Source organism: Canis lupus, chromosome 25 (genome assembly GCF_048164855.1).
Source record: "Canis lupus baileyi chromosome 25, mCanLup2.hap1, whole genome shotgun sequence".
NCBI lineage: Eukaryota > Metazoa > Chordata > Mammalia > Carnivora > Canidae > Canis > Canis lupus.
The window spans coordinates 14,942,757-14,966,484 of NC_132862.1; the positions used below are offsets into that span (position 1 = coordinate 14,942,757).

At 34.5% G+C, this 23,728-nt stretch overlaps 1 protein-coding gene and 1 pseudogene across 4 annotated transcripts in view; both read left to right on the plus strand.

The window, feature by feature from the left end:
• Window positions 1–23,728, plus strand: part of CPNE8 (copine 8) — a 316,677-nt gene that overhangs the window by 131,825 nt on the left and 161,124 nt on the right. For all 4 annotated transcript variants that reach the window (XM_072798389.1, XM_072798390.1, XM_072798388.1 and 1 more), the window contains one exon: window positions 20,333–20,408. In XM_072798389.1, coding sequence (XP_072654490.1) covers window positions 20,333–20,408 — 76 coding nt within the window. The remainder of the gene's footprint in view (window positions 1–20,332; window positions 20,409–23,728) is intronic.
• Window positions 1,324–2,738, plus strand: LOC140617278 (bax inhibitor 1 pseudogene; annotated as a pseudogene).

The window sequence follows — 23,728 nt, forward strand, 5'->3', positions numbered from 1 at the left end:
TAAAACTTCAGTGAATAATTAATTCATCTGTCATTTTCTCTCTTTTTTACCATTTCCTGACATCTTAGATTTTATATTCACATATCTATGATCTTCTCATCACACAGATTAATTATTTTTTCTGCTTTATTCAATGCTCAAGTACTGATGATTTTCACTGACTAAACAGCACAATTATCAAATTCAAATCAACAAATACACTTTACAGTGTAAATTTTGACTTATGATCACCTTACCATTTTATTTGCCTCTATTAGAAAGTAAAGTCAAATTTGGAATGTAAGTTAATTTCTAGTTTTTATAATATAAGGTAATATTAGAGTCCCTAGGGCTCTTAGACTTAACTCTTTATTTTACAAAGAAGAGACCAAACCTATTTATGTCCTACTTGAATTAATCATTAATTTCATCATTCATCTACCTTTCCTCTCATAGGTTTTATTCCATCATGAGATTACCAGAGGAGATATTCAAAATGTTTATCCACACACAAAATAGATGAGGGCTTATAATAGAAGTAGGTCCCAGAAACCCTTTTCTTTGCTAGGGTCAGCCTTTCATTGTTGGATTACAGGGTGGCCTGGAAAGCCCTGGGGAATGTCCTTGGAAACTGGGGTAGTAGGAAGCACACAAGAGACTCAAGAGTGAAGAGTATACAATAGGTTTAGAGTAGACTCACCGTGTACACTGGATGAGTAGACATATGTTTTTGTATTTTTACATTTACTTTGACTCTACTGGATTTAAACCTCTTGAATATTATCTCCAGGCATTACCATAATCCCAGGTTTGACTCTACTGGATTTAGAACCCTTGAGTATTATCTCCAGGCATTACTATAATCCCAGGTTTACAGACTTGAAAAGATCATAATTATATTGACCCTTCCTTTGCCCTCAGCTACCATATACAGTCAGTTTCCAACTCCAGCATCTCTAAGGAATAAATGAAATCATGCCATTATTGTCACTGGTGTGAATTCATTAGTATAGAATTAACTTTTATAAAGTTAATTAAATATAAATTAATTAAATATAAATATAAATATAAATTATAAAAAATATAAATAATTTTGTACCTCCAGTGCCATCATTGGTGAATTAGGATTAACATTTTGGTATTGTTGGGAAGGAAAAATTTCCTCTACTCTTAAAGATTCTTTTGGCTGGTCTAAGAATTAAATTGACATGAGACAGACTCCTGAGAGAAAATTATTTTATTTTTAAAAGATTTTATTTATTTATTGATGAGAGGCACAGAGAGAGAGAGACAGAGACACAGGCAGAGGGAGAAGCAGCCTCCTCTAGGGAAGCCTGGTGTGGGACTCAGTCCTGGGACCCTGGGACCACACCTTGAGATGAAGACAGATGCTTGACCACTGAGCCACACAGGCGTCCTTCACAAGAGAAAAATAAATGTAACTACATACATGGGGGAGCTCCATAAGACTATGAGATCCATAGGCAGCCAGGCAATTGAGGCTTATATGCCATTCAGAGCTAAGGAGAAGTAAGTGGGTAGAGGTCTGGGACTTCAAAGGGAAAAAGACTAATTCACAGGAATAGGAAAAGAATAAATGTGTGGTAAGACATGTTTGCTGGCCCGACAGAAACCATTGAGACACAGGATGAATTTTAACAAACAGACTTTGCTAAAAGTTCCTCCCTCCCTTTACGATACCTAGTTCGTATTATAATATAATAATCTGTGGTGACAATTCCCTTCCTAGAGCAGGTCCTCTATCTAAATCCTCTTAGGCAATTAGGTGGAAGGTCAGAGGTTCTTCCTGAGAATTCTGTTCCTTGAAAATAATCTGCCTAGAAGCGCATCCGGTGGTAGAACTATGTAGGTTTCTAAGAGGCCAAGCGGAGGCTGTGTCTCTGGCATCATGAACATATTTGATCGGAAGATCAACTTTGATGCACTCTTAAAATTTTCCCACATAACCCCCTCGACACAGCAGCACCTGAAGAAGGTCTATGCCAGTTTTGCCCTCTGTATGTTTGTGGTGGCTGCAGGGGTCTGTGTCCATGTGGTCACTCATTTCCTTCAGGCTGGCTTGTTCTCTGCCTTGGGCTCCCTGGGGTTGATGATTTGCCTAATGGCAACACCTCATAGCCATGAAACTGAGCAAGAAGACTGGGACTTCTTGCTGGATTTGCTTTCCTTACAGGAGTTGGCCTGAGCCCTGCTCTGGAGCTGTGCATTGTCATCAACCCCAGCATTCTTCCCACCACCTTCATGGGCACAGCAGTGATCTTTACCTGCTTCACCCTGATTGCCCTCTATGCCAGGTGCCAGAGCTACCTCTTTCTGGGAGGTGTCTTGATGTCAGCCATGAGTCTGATGCTCTTATCTTCCCTGGGGAACCTTTTCTTTGGATCCATTTGGCTTTCCCAGGCAAACCCGTATGTGGGGCTGGTGGTCATGTGTGGCTTTGTCCTTTTTGGTACTCAACTCATTATTGAAAAGGCTGAAAATGTAGATAAGGATTGTATCTGGCACTGCATTGACGTCTTCTTAGATTTCATTACCCTCTTCAGAAAACTAATGATGATCCTGGCTATGAATGAGAAGGACAAGATGAAAGAGAAGAAGTGAAATTGCCCATCCAGCCTTTTTCCCATTTTGACCTCTCCTTCTACCCCTCATTTCTTCTTTGCACACATTGCAGGTGGTGTGTTCTGTGATAATGAAAAGCATCAGGAAAAAAAAAAAAAAAAGAAAAGAAAAAAGAAAAAGAAAAGAATCAGCCTAAAATAATCCACATGCTAAAGAGACACATTTTGGGGTGGCAAAAGTTGCTCCCCTGTAGCATAGAAAAAGAACTCAAATTACCTGAAAATGTTACTTTTTAATTTGGTCTGTAGACATGATTTAGTATTAAAATCTGTAACTATCAGAACCCAGTATTCTGCAGTAATTGACGTAGAGATCTGCTAGGAAAGAAAGCTGTTTTTTTTTAAGGCCAACCAAGTTTTAACTTAGAATGAGAATAGGAATAATCATACATTGGATAAAAACCAATCGAGCCTTTTATATGATTTGAAATTATGTATAAGATTTAAATTTACTGAAGAGTTAATCAAAACGCATATTATTGACCAAAACATTTCCAGATTAACAGAAAGAATAAAACACAAAGAGAAAAAAATAAAAAACTATGAAATAATCTCTGGGGGCAGCCCTGGTGGTGCAGCGGTTTAGCGACACCTGCAGCCCGGGGTGTGATCCTGGAGACCCGGGATTGAGTCCCACGTCGGGCTCCCTGCATGGAGCCTGCTTCTCCCTCTGCCTGTGTCTCTGCCTCTCAATTTCTTTCTCTCTCTCTGAATAAATAAATAAATAAATCTTAAAAAAAAAAAAAAGAAAAGAAATAATCTCTGAATTTGGAAGTTCTTTCCAAACATAATAAGAGATGGAGCAAAGAGGGTCCTTTTTAAAAATAAGCTTTTTAAGTCAATATTAATGTAATATAGAAAAGTACACAAATCATAAATATGCAGCTCAATGAATTTTCACAAATGAAATATACCATGTATATTCAGCACCCACATCAAGAAATGGTTTTACTAGCATTGCAGAATCCTTCTTCTTCCTTCTTCCATTTATTATGGCCCCCCCTACCAAGTAACCATTTTCCTGACTTTTTTTTTTAATGCCTTAGTGTTGACTGTTTTTGAACTTTATATAAATGGAATTGCATAGTAGGTACTCTTTTGTGTCTAGCTTTCCTTAACATTAAGTTGTGAGATTTGTTCATTCCAATACTGAGAGACATTTTTTTTTTAAAGATTTTACTTATTTATTCATGAGAGACACAGAGAGAGGGACAGAGATACAGGCAGAGGGAGAAGCAGGCTCCATACAGGGAGCCCGACGTGGGACTCAATCCCAAGTCTCCAGGATCAGGCCCTGGGCTGAAGGCGGCACCAAACTGCTGAACCACCTGGGCTGCCCCTGAGAGACATTTTTTCAGTTATTATTAGGATTAGTGCTTCATGAACATATTTGTGTATACCCCTGGATTATACATGGTGAAAATCAAACCAGTAGAATATATACCTAGAAAAGCATCATATGGTGTAGTGTGAATGAAGTGGCAAAAGTTAAACTGGCTCACAGATTGCCCATTTATTCCAAGTTTCCAATTAATTTTTATAGAAACCACATTTTAATTTTTTTCTCATTCATTGAACTAATATATGTTACACTCTTGTCTTACTAGTTGCAGAGACAAAAACATCCAAATCATATGCATATTCAATCTGTATTTTCCATATGTAGGATTCTAGATCCTATTTCAACATTGAGCAATAAGAAAAAGGAAACTTAATTGCACTTATTCTCCAAAAAAATTAAGGTACTGCTTTCTTTACTGCTAATGGTTTTGATTCAAGTTCCTATTAACATCTTCATAGGTCCTTAGTTTCTGTCCCTAAAATTAAAACATCTCTGTTTCTAGTATATGCAAAACATTCAAGAATAATTCCTTATAAAGATGCTGTTTGCTAAAGAACAGTCTCCTAAAGAAAGGAAGCAGTTTTAAATACCATTTTGAGAGCTGTATGCTTCTGTAGATAAGATATTTAGTAATTCAACTCTGAAGCAACACAACATTATTTGTTTTTGTCATTTTTATTATCATCTCATGCCATCCTTCAGACTATTTCACTGTTTGTAATTTTAGTCTGAAAAAAAAAACAGCTTATGTATATTATAACATACATGAGAAATGTGTATTTTCAAGAGAAATAATAGGAAGGTTTACCTCTTTCCTCATTCATGGTAATTATTTTTAACCACTAAGTTACTGGATAAAATGTTGCCTTTATTAACATATTTGTGACTACAGGTAGTTTTATCAATTGTATCCCAAAAGGTTTTCGATTCATGTTCAAAAGAGTTTTCCCTTTGCTTATGTTGAAGAATATTTTGTATGCCTCTAGAATGATTTTAAATGTCACCTCCATTCTATGAAATAGAAAAAACCTTGATCTTTTCCTGTAATCAAGACTAAAATGTATTTTTCACTTATTGCCAGAAACACTATGGGCCATTTACAGCAGTGGTTCTCAGCTCGAGTGTCCTGAGAAACACTTGGGGGCCCTTTTCTTACTGTGATACTTCCCTAGATACTGCTTCAATAGGCTTGGGATACAGTCTAAATATGAATTGCTTGAAAAAACTCCCTAGTTCATCCTAATACAGATTTGGGTTGAGAACCATTGTAAGATAACTCACTGTATAATGGAAAATAAAAAATCTTAGTTGATGAAACCATTAATTTTTTTTTCTGATATTAGGAACTGAAGATCAATACAATTAAACTGAACCAATGTTTTTTTGAGCATCTATTAAGTGCAGATCTTTATGCTAGTTATTGCAAGGTAATTAAAAAATGATTGATAATCCAGGTCATGGATTGAAGAACTGTACAGTACTTACAGAGTGTACGTATAGTCCCAGGAGCAAAATAGTAGCAAGAGCATGTTTCTTGAGAAGGGTATAATGTGTTGTTAAATTTCCAAAAAAGGTAAGTTCATATTCAAGTGGAAGTATCCAGATGTCCTTATGACAAAGTATGATAAGTGATTCATCTGAAAGGAGAGGGAATTTTAAAAGCAGTGATTTTGTGAACCCAGAAAATGAAGAGTTTTGTTTTGGGCTTTTGGTTGAGAGTAAGTAATAATGTATTAGAAGGAATTAATGGAAAATACAGATGTACAAAGGCAGGTCAAGACCATATGATGGAAGGCCTCTGATAGACAAGAGTATGTAGTGAATTCCCTCAGAACTGTGGAGTCATGAAGAGATTTTGTTTCTGTATCATGAACGAAGGACAGTCTAGCATGATCAGAGCTAGGGGAAAATATCTGTAGGATGACTTGGATTCAGGGAGAGACGTAAATGCAAAAACTTGTTAGGAGGTCAGGGAAGTTGTTGAGTTAGTAATGAGACCTCTATTAGGTTGTAGTAAAGGCAATAAAAAAATAATAAAACCCTTGTCATGAGAAACAACTAAATTACATTTTTAATATGCACAGAGCTTTGCAGTTTACAAAATACTTTCACACAGTTTCTCATTTGATCCTCACAAGAATCCTGTAGGCATTAATTACTTATTATCTTCTTGATCTTGCTGATAAGTGAATTGGGGTTAAGTTTCTTGCTCCAGATTGTCTGCATGGTTTGAGAGCTTTTCAGTGCCTTACACAAAATGAGGCTAGATACTAGGGCCAGTGGTAAGGAATGGAATCTATGTTTTTAACAGCTGGATAATCACAGTTGGGTACTGAAGTAAAACACAATTCTCAGATTCTGAATGTAGTTGACAATGAAAAATGTGTGTCATTAAGAGAAATAGGGAAATCGGGGATTGCTAACTCATCAGTTTGTGGGGAAAGAGGTGAATATTATGGGTCTGGTTTTGGACTTGGTGAATCTAAACTTTTAGTAGGTTTTTCCTTAAAGTTTTTGTTCAGATTCCAGTTGGTGAACATATAGTGTAATATTAGTCAAGTGTACAATATTGTGATTCAGACTTCCATATACCACTTGGTGCTCATCACAAAATGTGCATTCCTTCATCCCCCTTGCCTATTTAACCCATCCTACCCACTCACCTCCCTTTTTTTTTTTAATTTTATTTATTTATTCATTCATGAGAGACACAGGCACACACACACACACACACACACACAGAGAGAGAGAGAGGCAGAAACACAGGCAGAGGGAGAGGCAGGCTCCATGCAGGGAGCCTGACGTGGGACTTGATCCCGGGTCTCCAGGATCAGGCCCTGGGCCGAAGGCAGGGGCTAAACCACTGAGCCACCTGGGCTACCCCACTCACCTCCCTTCTTAACATCAGTTTGTTCTCTATAGTTAAAAGTCTGTTTCTTGGTTTACCTTTCTCTCTTTGTTTTCACCTTTGCTCATTTGTTTTGTTTCTTAAATTCGCAGATGAATGAAATCATATGGTATTTGTTTTTCTCTGACTGACTTATTTCACTTCACATTATATTCTCTAGTTCTATCCATATCATTGCAAACAGCAAGATTTGCTTCTTTTTATGGCTGAGTAATATTCTATTGTATATATACACCACATTTTCCTTATCCATTCATTAGTTGATGATACTTGGGCTGTTTCCATAATTTGGCTATTATAGATAATGCTGCTATAAACACCTGGTGCCTTTATCCTTTTGAATTGGTATTTTTATATTCTTTGGGTGAATACCTGCTACCACAATTGCTGGGTCATAGGTAGTCCTATTCTTATCTTTTTGAGGAAACTCCATACTGTTTTCCAAAGTGGCTATACCCGTTTGCATTCCCAGCAAAGGCACAAGAGGGTTCCCTTTCTACATATCCTCAGCAATACCTGTTGTTTCTTATGTTGTTGATTTTAGCTATTCTGACAGATGTGAGGTGATATCTCATTGTGGTTTTGATTTGCATTTCCCTGATGATTGATATTGAGCATCATTTCATGTGTCTCTTGGCCATCTGTATGTCTTCTCTGGAGAAAAATCTATTCATGTTGTCTGCTCATTTTTTAATTAGATTATTCATTTTTTGGGTATTGAGTTTTATAAATTCCTTATATATTTTGGATACTAACACTTTATCAGATGTGTCATTTGGAAATATCTTCTCCCATTCCATAGATTGTCTTTTGCTTTTTTTTTTTTTTTTTTTTTTGTCTTTTGCTTTTGTTGATTGTTTCCTTCGCTGTGTAGAAGCTTTTTATTCTGATGAAGCTTTTGGTTAGTTTTGATGAGAAACTTCCAAATGTAAACCTAGTGGATGGTCTCAATCAGACAATATTAGAACTCATGATGACCTCATGTTAGAGGAACGAACAATATTAGAACTCATGATGACCTCATGTTAGAGGAACGAAAACATTTCAGATCACATCACCCTAAGTTTGTTGTGCTTTCTTCTACAAAACACAGCTCTCTCACTCTTTCTAACAGATATAGATGTTTTCAAGACCTGGATAGGTTTTACCTTCCTTCTCTTTATCTCCCCCAGGATTACTTTTGTGCTTCGCTGAATTTCTTTTCTTTCACCTCTAATTCCTCTTTTTAAAGTTATATATCACAGTGGAGCATGTGTATCAGGCTATTAGAAATATGAAGTTCAGGAATTAGATGCTGGAGTGTAAATCAAAGGCATAGATTGAGAATCTTCTACTGAAAAGATCATTTGACACAAAAATGTATATGTGATCACTCACTGAGAGTTTTGGGGGAAAATTCTACATACAAGTCTTCCAGTTAAATGAAACTTCTAGATGTGAGTGATGAAGACTTTCTGGTAGTAAAGATGCTGATCACTTATGCAAAAGAATGTTTAGATATGCAATCATCACCCATTATTTTCTCTGATTCTAAATACCAAGACAATTTGAGATTTTTGTGTTACCTATGTGCTATATAGCTGTATAGTGTTTGTTAATCACCCAAGAGTATTCCAAACACACGTAAAACTAAGCTAGTGACAACTAAGTCCTGGGAAAAGCAGTTTATTAAAATTTAGCAAGTGAGAAGTTAACTATAGACGTGAATTTGCCAAATACCTTTACTTTGTAACAATTTTAATATTTCATTGAAATTGGTCAGAAAGAGAGCGAAAATGAATAAGAAAGAGACAATGTGGTGGGTGTGCAGTCTTTTTGTTATATAAATTGCATTTTGGAAAGCATGGGAATCCAATTTCAAGATCATTCTTTATAAGAGCTTTAAATTTAATTAGATGTCCCAAGCAATTTTACATATTTCCTCTCAATTCTCAAAAAATAAAGCCCAATAGGAAATATTATTATTGTTCTTTTCCAGACATGAAAATTAAGATTCAAAATGTGGAAATGATTTGTCCATTTTACATGACTCTTAAGTAGTAATTGGTTTTCAAACCAAACTACTGCTTATTCCTCTAATTATCTTTCTAAACACTGTCTTTATTAACCATTATCTTTGATTCTTAGTATAGGAAAAATGGAACATGGTATTCAGAATTCCACATCTTTTCTTTGAAACATAAGTTCTTACCTTTAGCATTTGAGATGACTATTGTAGACATAACCTGAGAGAATTGAAATAAGACAAAAATATATTATAGCCATTTATTCAAATCACGTTTAGAAAGGAAAATTTTATAGCTGCTGATCTGGAGAAAAATTAAGACAAATAGAATATTATCACTACCAATAACAATTTAGGTTTGGTAAATATTGGTATATATTTAAGTGCTTGGTGTTATTTACTTATTTTTCAAACATTTTTGACTAAATTACTGACTGGTCTGGGTAAAAGCTGAGTTCCCTAAATGATACAGATGATATTTTATGTTCAAAAGTTTGCTTTGCTGTTCCCCATCAAGCATTTCTATTCTAATTTTGATATTTAAGCTCTAATGTTCAGCTATGACATTCTTAGTTCCAGCTTCCTTGGGAACAAGTTTTGGTACTCATAATTTCTAACTTGTGTCTGTACATATAAGTTGAAAAGGAAAAACAAAATCTTAATAATAGTTTTATATGAAATAAATAATCATATTTTGAATTGTCTAAACAATTGCCTTGATTGTCCACTTCATTAGAAATAGAAGAAGACTTTCTTTTGTGTGTACATTTCATAGTACTTGGAGTAATTTTTGCATTGTAGTTTAAACCAGGTAATATAGTTTATTACAACTTAAGTTACTAAAAATCAGTAACATTTTAATATTAAGCTGATCTCATCTAAAATTTACATTTTTGGCATTGCACTGAATTTGACACCATCAAAGAATATCTGAGAATAAACCATTCTTTTTCATTTTTCTAAGCTGTTCTATGTGCATATTTAAACAAATTAAATATAATTATTTGGCATTGAGGTTCAGTTAAAGGAAGTACTGAGTAACTCTTTTAAATAAGGTCCTTAAAAATAACTAGATAAATTTTTGGTATCACAATTTCTCCTATGATTAGTATTTCTTATATAAAGTACCTAATGATGTCAAAATCTGTGGTTTTGGATTGGGTTGATTATATACATATAGTTGTAATACATATGCTATGTATTCATTTCATTTGTATATACCAAGCTATGGGGTATTACAAAGTTATTGGCAACTTTTTTCAGAAACCAAATCTTCTAAATATCCAGATTGATATATACAGGAAAACATATGAAAGTATATGAATATTCATAGATTATGCTACTTTAGTTGTTTGGTTTACTAGCACTATTCTATAATTATAACTCTAGAATAGAGATAAGAACTTATTAACACATTTTTGGCCTCAATTTGTGATTTTGTACATAGGTAAACCTACAAACAAGAGAAAAACTTATGATGTATCATTTTCCTATGATTTATGCTTAAAGTGAATTAACAATTGGAAGGTTTATTTAGATTTATAGAAAAATAACCTTACATTTAAATCTTCACATTGCCTGTCTAAAGACGTTGTTATCTACATAGTTCTTTAGTGTAATTTTTCCTAAAAGTATAGAATAAAATAATATGTGGAAAAAGTCAATTGTACATGTACTTTAGATTACATGTTAATACATTTGTATATATTAGAGAATAGTGAACAAGCCAATAGGTTGTATGTATTATAAACAAATTTTAACCTCTAAAATTAATTTTAACATATATGGAGATTGGAGCTGCATTTATGGCCATTTTCGAAGATAGTATTTTTCTTCCAAGAATCCAAAACAAGTTTGTGGTGTTCTGTTCAGAACAACTTCAGTTAATCAACTCAGCTTTTTTGGGGAAGTGAATAAGAAAATGTATTTATAGTTTTGAGAGGTGAAAAAAATTTTGCTAGAAAGCCTAATGATTTACCCAAAGTCAGTAGATTCCAAAGGTAAAACTTACAGGCAGACATATTTATTGTGTTGCATAGATATTTCTTTCTTTTCTACTAGAAAATTCAGTTTTCTGAATTTTCAAATTAGTTATGTTGTATGTATTTTAAGGACAAGATTTCTACTATTCTTATTTTTGAAAAGGAAGAGCTAAGAGCTTCTACACATAAGTATTATCCCATCTAAGCAACCCAAACACCAATTCACTAAGTATTTTTAATTCTTTGATTAATCCCTTAGATTTGTATCTCTTGGGAACTCAGTGTTTCTGAAATTCTGCTTGATAGTCTCCTGGAATCTCGTTTGGTTAAAAAATATATTAATTTATTCAAGGTACTAATACCTTTTCTTAAAATAACTTTTATGAGGTGGGTTATTCTATTTCCATATTTTAATATTTTGAAGATAATCATATTGTTAAGACCATTATCATAAAAGTAACATGCCTCAAAAACACATAAAGAATTATAAAAGCCTCTCAAAATACCTAAAAAGTTTTTTCCTCCATAAATAATATAAGAAAATAATTTTCATTTCAAGAGTATAAAGGGTAATAATATAGGAATTCAAAGAAAAATTTTAAATCATGAATGGTAATACATAGTTATCACTTTTGTATTAATATAAAAATAAGCACACAGTCTTCAGTGGTGAAATTCTTTCAAATCTGAGAGATTTGAGCTGCCAAATGAGATTGAAGTCCGGGTTTACAGTTAATTCTATCAGTTCTAAATGTGAAATTTCACCAAAATGGGTGATTAATGTTAAAAATTTATAACGTTTTTTACTAACAATGCTTGATCTACGTGGCATAAAATAATTTTTTTAATTACTTGGTTTTATTTGAGATAATTTAGTCAATTTGGTGGGACTTGCTTTTGGACTTGAATGATCCCAATTGTCTGTACATGTTAATTAAAAATTACAATGGCAATATTTTACATAACTTTGTACTGGATACACACTTGTTTTTCCTAGTAAGTATATTAAATCTAAAACCTTGAGACTGACAGAAGAAAGCTCTCTATTTGAACTATAGGTTTGAAAGAATTTCAGTAGCAAATGTAGTTTAATTTCCTCCTACTTGTGGCTCACTCTTAGCAATTGATCAGTGTTGCCCTTTTGGTGTCCCTCAGTCTGTCAGGAGGATAAAGGACAGTATGGAGACTGGTGGCCAGGGAGAGTATGTAAAGTAGTAGCCAGCTTTACAAGCAAGGTTGGCAAGAGAGCTAGAACATTTATGATGTCTGTTGGCAACTCTGGCATAACTGTGGGAAGTGGTGCCCCAACACCCATTGTGGACAGGATCTGCCAGAGGCAAAGAAGGGATTGTTTGCCAATGAAAAGACCGTAACTTTGGGTAGCAGTACATAGTAGTGTACAGCTTGCAAACTTTTACTGCTTTGGACTGAGAGGTTTTTTTTTGTGTGTGTGTGTGTATGAAAGAGACAGACAGTGGTATGTGTGTGGGAGAGAGACAGACAGACAAGCAGACAGGCAGTGGTGTGTGTATGTGTGTGTATAACTCTTATCATAATTTTTTCCTTGTGCCTTTTATTAAAAAATGAACTTGGTAGAGAAGTGATAGAATCACTGTGTTCCAGTCTTCATCATTGTGAAAAAGCAAGACAAGATGATATTATTACCTCTTAAAAATATACAATGGTAGTCAAGGCTTACAGAGATTAGACAAAGCTAGCAATGTAATATGAAATCTACAAAGATAATCAGATAGATTTATCTATGAACTGTGGCAACTTTGAGTGAAAATGTAAAATATAAACAAGTACTAACCTCTCTTCAGTGGCTAACCCAGAAATATATAAATGAATAATTTATAAATGCATCTGATGCATAGCTAAAATAAAAATTTTTAGAACTTTGAATTTAATTTATCTCCTTATAACAGCATATATATTTTAGAATTCTTGAATGAAGGTATCTGTTATTAATATGCTGGAAGAGAGGTAATTACTTTGAGTTGTATTTATGTAACTACAGACCAATGACATCAAAAGAATGAAAAAGTACAAGAATAGAGATTTAATATCTCATTTTTTAAAACTTTGATCTTTTGAAAAAAAATTTTAAAAATAAAAAAGTGTAAAACTGATCTTTTGGCCTTTATTTTATGCTAATCCTGCTTCTGATATGTTGTTGTTTTGCTTAGTATAATAATGTTAATTATTATTATTCTCATTAGTCTGAAAAAATAACACTTATGGCTGATAGTTTAAATTTCAGAAACAGGTTAGTGTATCACACAGACCTACCTTTCTAGAGATTAATATTCAAGGTAAAAACTAGAATTCAGTCACTTTGAAATTAGAGAGGAAAAAGTATGTGACATGGATGACATTAAATATTTAAAAGTTCATGAAATTGGAGGATATTTTAACCTCAGACATTATCTCTGTTAACTTTTTTAAAAAATATTTTATGTATTAGAGAGTGAGAGAGCACTAGCAGGGAGATGGGTAGGGGGAGAAGGAGGAGCAGGCTCTCCACTGAACAGGGAGCCAGACTTGGGGCTAGATCCCAGGACCCCAAAATCACAACCTGAGCCCAAGGCAGGTACCCCTCTCAGTTAACGTTTTAATTAATATAATCCTAGAAAAATATTCAAAGGTCCTGGCTAGCTAAAGAAACTTCATCCTACCTTTCAATGGATTAAATTGCATTTGTGAAACTGTTGCTAGATAAGTGATTTTATATTAAATAATTTTTGGCTATTTACAATTCAGTTCCTCTTTAGGCAAATTTTAATTTGAATGAGAAATTTTTGCTTGATGATATTTTGGTGCATTAAGCTTGTTAGAGAAAATGGAAAATAATTAAAGGTAATTATGTAAAAAAGTTAGACTTTATGTGTAGTTAAAATTGACATTATATCTAATACATACACATGGAATTTAAATAATGTAACATTTATATGCATACTTTAAAAATATGTCTATACGTTGTATTAAAAAAATTGGAGTACTCATGTAGGCATATAGTTTGGGCGTAAATATGGTAAATCATTATATAAAACATTTTCTTTATAATATTATATATCATATTCTGTACCAATATAAACCACATTAAAAATATTGTCTTTGTCTTGGGGCACCTAAGTGGCTCAGTCAGTTAAGCGTCTGACTTTGGCTCAGGTCATGTTCCCAGGGTCCTGGGATTGAGGCCCTTTAGGGACTCCCTGATCAGCAGGGAGTCTCCTTCTTCCTCTCCATCTGCCCTTCCCTACTGTTCATGCCCTCTCTCCCTCTCAAATAAATAAATAAAATCTTTTTAAAAAAAGGTATTGTCTTTGTCTTAGAAAGTGTTGTTTGTCTCAAGTCTTTGTATAGATGTAATAAATAAATGGAAATAAAATTAATAAATGAAATCTTAAATAACAAAATACATATTAAAATATGTGTGATTATGTAGACATTATATGTTACTATATGATATTTTATATATATTTATACCCCAAATGACAATAGGACTTATGTTATACATATATATTATTTATATCTTTTAAAATTTCTATCTGTATTAGAAATGGATCAAGGAGCAGGTGTGGCTAAGACATAAAATTAGCCAATTTTCCTTCTGAATTATTAATATTGAGAGTGATTGTACTTGCTTTCCTCTTGAAGGTCCAGAAATATTATAATCTATGGAGGGAGCAAAAATAATGCAAATCTCTTGAAATTATTTAAAATTATAACAAAGCTAAATGATCATTTCTGCAATGAATACATTCAGATAAATCTTGTATATAATAATTTCTATTGGTAAAAACAAACTAGTACTTTCCAAAGAAAAAGTACTTTTGTAAAGCTTTGTTTATAATCTGTGCTTACTAGCACAATTATTAAGAATCATAATAGTTCTGCAAATTTACATACAGAGAAGCTTATAATGTAGGAATACTTAAAGGTCATATTTCTAGATTTTCCAAAGTAAACTAAATTCTCCATCAGGATTAGAGGGGAAAAGAAAGATGAATCTGTTGAGATTTTGAAACAGAACTACTTCCTATTATATTAAATCAGTGGAGGCTAAGGGGCATCTGGGTGACTTAGTTGCTTAAGCTTCTGACATCAGGTCTGGTCATGATCTCAGGGTCCTGGGATTGAGCCCTATGTTGGGCTCCCTGCTTAGAGGGAGGTCTGCTTTTCCCTCTCCCTCTGCTCCTCCCCTTGCTCATGCTCATTTTCTCTCTCAAATAAGTAAATAAATAAATAAATAAGTAATCAGTGGAAGGTAGTATTTTCTTGTTTAAAAAAAAACAAAAACATTTTTAGATGCTGAAAAGTCTTGTCAAAGTCAAAGGCTTTGAGTAGAATAAAAGCAAAGAAAATTGGCAAAATCAGAGACAGCTGATGCATACTTATCTGGACTCATAAAGATGACTTTTTGTGTTGATCATGGGAAATCACAAATCCTCTGGCATATTTTACTTGTTTTGGAGTTAGTAGTTTAGTTTTAATCAGCTCTAAAAAACATTGCTGCCCTTCTACAAATACAGGTTTAAACAGTAAGAATGTTTGCAACCTATGAGTTGAATTAGGGTCACCATAACTGCACTTCATTTAAAAGTGTCTCTCATTGCTGTGACTGTTTAACCTCTAGTTATTTTAAAAAATATTGCTATGCTTGGTAAGCCTGGCCCAGATTAGTCAGGTTAGAGGAACACAGGAAATCAGTATGTTGCAGTACAAATGGAGGAATCAGTACTATTTGGCACTGTTGTTTCAAGAAGGGAGCCTAATGTGGGACTAGATCCCAGGACCCAAGGATCACCGAGTCGAAGGCAGATGCTTTGCCACTTAGCCACCCAGGCATCATGGCAGCTTTTGAGCTGAAATCTTTTCAACATTCTAAAGAAATTGTCTTTTATATGCAATTTGCTTAAAAATCCTTATTTGAGAGATCCTTTAGCACACACCTGGAACATGGCACACTGGGGATAAATCCAAAGGAGAGGAATGGCACTTGAATGGTAAAAGCCACAGATGTGTGTGTAACTCCAAAATAACACAACATATATCAATTCATAAGCCTATTACATCCACAACTTATTTTGGTAAAACTTTCTTAAAATTATATGTTATATATATATATATATATGTATGTGTGTGTGTGTGTGTGTATATATATCTAGAATTGTAGTCTTAATAGTTGGAAAAATGTAGTTTAGGAGTGTCTTTTCCAAGGAGTTAAACACCTTTCACAGAAAGAATCAAATGAATTCTCAGTTTATTTTCAAAACAGTAAGTAGGCATTGCCTCCAATTCTTAAGGGAAGACATAAAAATTCTAAAGTTGACTGACTTACTCCAGACCACATGGTGATAAAGGACTGAAATGGGTTCAGTACATACTTATCATTTGTATATATTATATGAAAAACAAGTTTAATGACCGTCAAGAATGTAAGAATCATCTGTTCTTCCCAAGGCAGGGTGGCCTTCAGGAAGATCATCAGAGATGCCAGCAAAAGGCAAGATTGCCTGCCTCCCTTTCCTATGCCCTAGGTGTGATTGTGTGGGTGTACTTCTGTGGGGGAAAGAACAGTTGTTTGCATTACTCTCGGAGTTGTTTTAAGGAAGTGGAGAGGATAACAGTGGTTAATGTGAATGGCACTTATGCCATTCTTTTAGGCTGAATAAAATTTGAGGCAAATTTGTTAAAATTACTGTTAAAATTTCCAGCTTTCTGGTAATTTTACCGTGCACACAGTGCCCATTGTGTACGGCCATGAGGTAGACGCCAAAAACACGGAGATGAGTCTATCATCTTTCTTACCTTCAACTATGTTGAAGGCTGAGAAGGGGAACCAAGTAAACAACAGGTATAATACAATATAGGATTTGTGATGGTCGAGAGATAGTGGCTTTCTTTAAGAGCAAAGAGGGAACAACATGAAGCAGGAAAGGCTTCCTGGAGGACATAATAGCTAGGCTATAAGAGAGAGGTGATGGTGGTAAAGAAGGTTCCAGAAATGGGGGGAGGTAGAATAGACACATTTGGTTTTTTTTTTGTTTGTTTGTTTTTCTTCCTCATGAGAGACACAGAAAGAGGCAGAGACACAGGCAGAGGGAGAAGCAGCCTCCCTGCAGGGAATCCTGATGCACAACTTGATCCCAGGACCCCAGAATCACAACCTGAGCCAAAGGCAGACATTCAACCACTGAGCCACCCAGGCGTCCCCAACACATTTTTAAGTAAGGACCGTCCTACAGTTTTCAAATATAAATGTGAATATACATAATATGTTTTTCCACTATTCATAGAGCATAGAAATGATTGTAATATACAGATTTTTATTTGACAATTTAATCACTTTGCTCAAACAAGGCTTTTAGAGCCAGACTACTAGCTTTAAATATCTTTTTAATTTTTTCCCTCAGATTCTAAGTAGCATATATCCGTTATAAAAAAAAATATGTAGAACAAATTAGAGATGTAAACAGACACAAATCAGATAAACAGCCCTGGAGTAGACTTTATTTTGTAAATGCAGTCAGAGAGACATAACATAGAATAATTATTTTAGTTGCAATTAAATTAACAGGAAATAGCAAAGCAGTGTTATTGAATCACAAGGAAATTGTTGGTTGTGATTTATTATGAAAGTCTTTCCATCCTATCTCTCTGTATAGTGATAATTGTTTCAATATTACAGTATTGAAAATCAGGAACAGACAAAAATATTAAAACAAATTAAATTTTCCTTCTTTTAACCTTGGTAAAATCTAGGAATAGGTGATGATAGGGGGGAAGATAATTATAAGTCAGTGAAAATTACATATAATACTTTCTTTTAAGTATTTCTCTGTGGTTTACTAAACAGTTTTTGAAGCAGGACAAGTTACAAAGCAATCTATCAAAATTTCCATGTATTCCAAGAGATCTATGACAAAATTGATCTGGGAATCAATCCACTTATCCACCCAAATTCTTCAGATTATTCTGGAGACAAAGCACCTTGTTTTTAGGATTGACAGATTTACTGCCACTTCCTCTTACCTGCCTTATGTTGATGATCTTTTGACAAAACCTCATTTCTTGATCATCTGTTTCTCTGGCTCTGAATAGATACAATGATGTATTTTCTTTATCTCACAGAAATGTTGTCTTGGAGGCTGAAATGCAATTTATGACTCATTACATTTCCTCCTCTACAGCACAGGATAGCATTGCATTTATATGACATGCAAATTCAGTATTTTATTCAAAATCATAATCTTGAACAAGATTCAGAAAGGGAGGAGCAAATATTTTATTCATTCTTTCTTCTATTTGTATCCTACCTTATTCTGAAAATGATCCACGGTAATTTATAGAAATGCATGCATTAAGACATGATGAACTATAAACTGGGTGAGGAAATTGAAGGAAAGGAGAAATAAGAGTCTGAAATTTGAAAAGTCTGCAGAGGACAGTGTGTCATGAAGACATATCCTGTAAGAAATGGGCCATAGATTTGACCATAAGCTCTCTATAAAACCTAACTCAGAGGGAGAACAAAAAAAATCTCTATTTCCTGATAAACAGAGTTCTTTCAGAATAGGAAATACCAGTGAGAAAGAAGCACAGAAGTGCAGATTCATACATTTGAGACCAGAGAGAATTGTACTTCATTGTTCATCACTCAGTTCTACAGAGAGTAACAAATTTACCAAAACAAAACAGGACCAAATATCACAGAATTGCTTCTTAGAAAGTTTCACAGTGACTTCAACAGGGGCACATCAATGTGCTGTATGATAAACCTGATCATTGCCATTGGATTCCAGATTTGCCACTCTGTTGGACTTACATTATCCGGGTGGGTATTACATGTTCTTGAGACTTGATTGCATAGTTGTATTTACTTGTGGCAAATAATACTGCTTTTTTCTACCAAGTTTTTGATTAGTGTTGAATGTTGGAAATTTTAATGTTAATAGTATAATAGAACGTTTTCTTTCCATGGCTACAGCTTAAGATATTTGAAATATGCACAGAAATGGAGGAGGAGAGATTCTTCCATAAACATAAACTCCATAACTCAGGTTTTAAGATTGCAGTGAAAGATATCATGATTATGAGTTTGCGCTTCTGAAGGCCAAAGAAAATTATTTCACTTATTAGAAATATGTAGTGCTAAAGTACTATTTTATAATTTTCCCCATGTCATTTCAATGTGTGAGGCCTAGGCGATTGGGTTCATAAATACAAATATATTTACGACTGTTTTCAGTCCCCTTTCCTTTCACATTTTCATGAGTGTAGATCTGCTTCTGAAAGTTAAATCTGGAAGAAGTCAAGGTGTTGATACTGGTGTAAACAGGACTGTCACATTTAGAATACTATGATGTATGTACAAGATCTTTGAGACCATGGAAAACTGGGAGGCTGGAAATCCAAATGAGCTATGTTTTAAATAATGTTATAACAGCATCATATTGCAAAATTTCTGCTAAATTTAATGGTAGCTCATTTTTTCTTCCAAATCTTGTCTTTAGAAATCAATATTTTGGTTGGCTAGATAGCAGCTTGTTTATTGGTTGTCACTGGTCATCAGGTCTTCACAAGTAAGCATTAAATCTACCTGGTGGGTGGGGAAATATATATATATTTAATGGTAATGAACACCTTGCATTTGCAAAGTGAATGGGCCAAGCTGAAATTCTATGATATACATGGCAGTGATATCCCTTATGGTGTGTTTACCATTTTAGTTCCTACAGTCTTTATCTTTTTTATCATCTTCGTCTCTACGATTCCTTTGCTAAGCTTCAGTAATCACATTGACAGGATTTTATAGTGAGAACTAATACATGCTTACTCAATCCTTATCTGTCCCCATCTAAACTAGAAGTCACCTGTAGAGGTCTGCTTTCTGAGAAGTCAGTGATGATTGCTTTAAGGTGAAGAAACTCAGAATAACCATGTTGGTATTAATAATATACTTTAGAGCTCTTATTATTGAAAATAAAGCTTCGTGACTATTATCCATGTTAACATGGGATACTCTTGAAAAATAATGTCCTGTTACATCCTGGTCATAAGAAAGTTTGAAGAGTTTTATATATTGTACCTGTGACTATTGATATAAATAACTTTTTGAGTGTCCTAAATGTTCATTCTAATATGTTATTAATCATTTTGCTAGTATAGACAATGAAATGTTTTTGAGAGATGAGTTATTAAAACTAAAATACCTGTTTGAAATATTAATATTGGTTGGATAAATTATATATTTGAATATTAACAAAATATAATTTTTGAGTGAACATAATTTGGGGTTGAAGGACAATGAAGTTATGTATGAATCTCTTAAAATATAAGTTATTAAGTTATGTTCATAGTAATATTAAGCATTTTTTCCATGATTAAACTATACTTTGTAAAAAGCTTTAAAGTATAGTTGACAAATGTATGAAAGCTAATACTGTATATTTTTCTCCTTAAATTTAGTCACGATTTCATTGGAGAATTTACCACAAGCTATAGGGAACTTTCTAGAGGACAATCGCAATTCAATGTATATGAGGTAAGAAGAATTTTATTTTATTATTATTTTCCTTTAGAATAAGTAAATTTATGCTTTAAAAATATAGATTTTGCAAAGGGTAATTGGCAAAAGTTAACCAACTACCAATATATGTAAGAATCTTTAAATTTATTGAACAGACTTGTTTCTGAGACTTGAATGATAGTATTTCTCTTCAATCCCATGGTCTTTTAACTCAATCTGAGAAATTTAAAAATTCTTGCCTATGAAACTTTTGATTCTTTAAAAAAAATTCAATATGGACGCAAGTTCACTTTTCCATAAACTTCATCCTTTATGTTTTGCCTTCCTACCAACCTCCTCCCCAACACCTTTTTTAATAAAAAGAGAAAAATATGCATGCTCATTATGTCAGTATGGTGTTAAAAAATGAACTGTGATCTGCTTAGTATGTTTGAGCACTTTTACTGTTATTTAGGTGAAGACTAAAGCTAATGACAAAATATGATTCAGTCATTAAAGAAATCGAAGTTGTTAAAGCAGGCACAATCTTTCTTAAGTTCTTTCTGCCTTAAACCTACCTTGCCAGTTAACTGGCACATGTATTGAGCACATGTTATATTTTGGCATTGTTAATACTTGAGCTAAGTTACCTGTACATTCTCTATAATTCTTTTATTTTACAAACATGAATAACAAAGGAGAATATCTCAGTACTAGTCAATAAAGGTAACTCTTTTCCTGCCAGGTTGATACCTCTTTCCCCACCAGGTTGACACTAAAATTGACATCTTTTAAGTTAGGAATGGAGTGCTATCCTTCTTTTGCCTTCTTCTTACTAAGTTAAAGCAATAGCATTCCATTCATTCACTCATTCATTCACCTATAAATAAAATATTTGTTACAAGGCTTTTATATTACACATCCTCTGTTAAGACCGTCGGAGTACAGAGGTGATTAAACATTTCAGTGTCTAGGGGCACCTCAGTGGCTCAGTTGATTAAGCATCTGACTCTTGATTTTAGCTCAGGTCATGATCTCAGTCAGGGTTGTAAGGTTGAGCCCTGTGTTAGGCTCTGGTCTTGGTCTCTCTCTCTCTCTCTCTCTCTCTCTTTCTCTCTCTCTCTCAAAAAAATTTCCATGTCTAATGGGAGACAAACACATGATATATGTTTAGTGTGTCTTGATAACAGCTACTTAGTAGAGTATGAGATATTAAAGGTCAAACTTCTCAGGCAAGGTCAAAGATGGAGTAATGGATCAATTTTTCTTTTCTTTATTTATTTATGATAGTCACAGAGAGAGAGAAAGAGGCAGAGACATAGGCAGAGGGAGAAGCAGGCTCCATGCACCGGGAGCCTGATGTGGGATTCGATCCCGGGTCTCCAGGATCGCGCCCTGGTCCAAAGGCAGGCGCCAAACCGCTGCGCCACCCAGGGATCCCCTGGATCAATTTTTCTATCTAGGTCTTCCAAGGAAGAAATATTAAGGCTCTAAACAGGCAATGAAAGTAATATAAAACAGGTGGTACTTATATAGATGCCTGTTTTCTCTGCCTACCATTGTGTTTCTAGATCTCCTGCAATATACTTGAGCTTTTATAAACTCCCTACAGCTTTACAGACTGCTTTTGGTAAAGACCTTCTCTTGTCAGTTCCTGAGCTGATAGGATTATCTCCAAAACTGCAGTCATGCTAGATTTGAGCTGCTTTTGAAGCTGTTAGGTCTGTAGTAGCATCCATGGTTGGGGATGGTTGTTAGCAGAAGCTCAAGTGGGCATGGATTTTGTCTGGACCCTGGGTGAATGAGGCTGGCTGTACTTTATTCAGTAGAGGGGCACTGAACCAGGATTTCTTTTCAGGGTGTACAAGTCCTTAGTCAGATGACCTAAGTGCAAAGATGTACTTTTGCACCTATTACTAAGTGCAAAGATGTGTGTGACTCCTGCCAGTTCCCTTGGAGGACTCCCATCTATCTGATCACTGGATGGTCCTTAAGTAGGCAGGACTGGCTCTGCACCATACCTAAGAGGGTCAGCCACTGAATCGCATGGCTGTTTCAGGTACCATGGTCAAGACTTTGGTCTGTAGACCTGGCACTGGAGGTACAGATGGGCATGTCTCCCACTAGGCCTCTGGGTGGGCTAGGTTGCTTCCTTACCTTATTTGGTTGGGGCCAAATAAATATAAATAAATATAAGGGTATTTCGTGATTTCCTGAGGTAAGACATGAGTGCATCTTGGTGGGTCCTTGTGCCAGTGGAATTTCTCACAAACTATACCTGGAAGGAGCTGGAACTAAGTATTGGTCCCTTTCAAGATCTAAATGATTGCAGACAGGATTGTTTCCTACTGGGGCCCTGGACCCATAGGACTATTAGTGAACTGTGATTATGAGGGGGCTGGAGCAGAGAATAGGGCCCTTTGAGATCTCTAAGGTTGCAAACAGCTTTCAGGGTCTCTAGGTATGGAGATAGGAGTGTCTCCTGCTGGCTCCACGTACCTGTGGGCCTTCAGGTTTGTTTCAATAATATGTATTTGCCCTCTGCTCCAACCACCTTGGGCCAATTACTTTTTCCTCTTTCTAGAATGTTCTGTCTATCTCTTTTTATTGTTGCCTTAGTTTAAATTAATAAAGTTTAAATAATACTTATCATAAATTCTTTTAACTTTCTTTGCCTGTCAAAATGCTTCCTTTCAGATTGGGATGCACTGAAGGATTTTCTTTTAAGAAAATGTGATTTGCTTATCCTATTAGATTGACAGGTCTTACTCATCTTTACGTTCCCTGTATTCTTCAATTTCTTGTACAATAATATTTCCTCATGGAATAAGTGGCCAAACGTTAAATCTTAGGCCCACAAACCAGACCTTTACCAATTATTACATAGCCTCGGTATCTGGCGGAAATTAATATCCCTGACAGCAATAGAGTAAAAGAGCTCTTATGTATGCACGTATCTGGGTGATTTGCTTATGTTAGTGTTTTTAGCCTAATAACAAAAGTTATGTTTCTTGACTATACTTTCTTTAGCTATTTACACAGTTTACTTCAAAGCAGTCATTATTACTTAGGACCTAAATATTAAAAGTCTCTTCTCACATCAAGAAGATACAGATGGATTAGGGTAATCAATGCATAAAGTGATTGAGAAGAATATTACTGAAAAAAAAACATTTTTAAAAAAGATGTGCACACACACAAAGAAAATGGTCACTAGAAAATTTGGAGAGAAGTTTTGGTCGAAGGACTGTCCAGGAGTCATACTAAAGGCATTTGTAAATGTATAAATGTATCTGAAGTGAAAGCAGCAGTTTGAACTACATATTCTGTGAAAATGTGAAAATTTCAGTATAAAA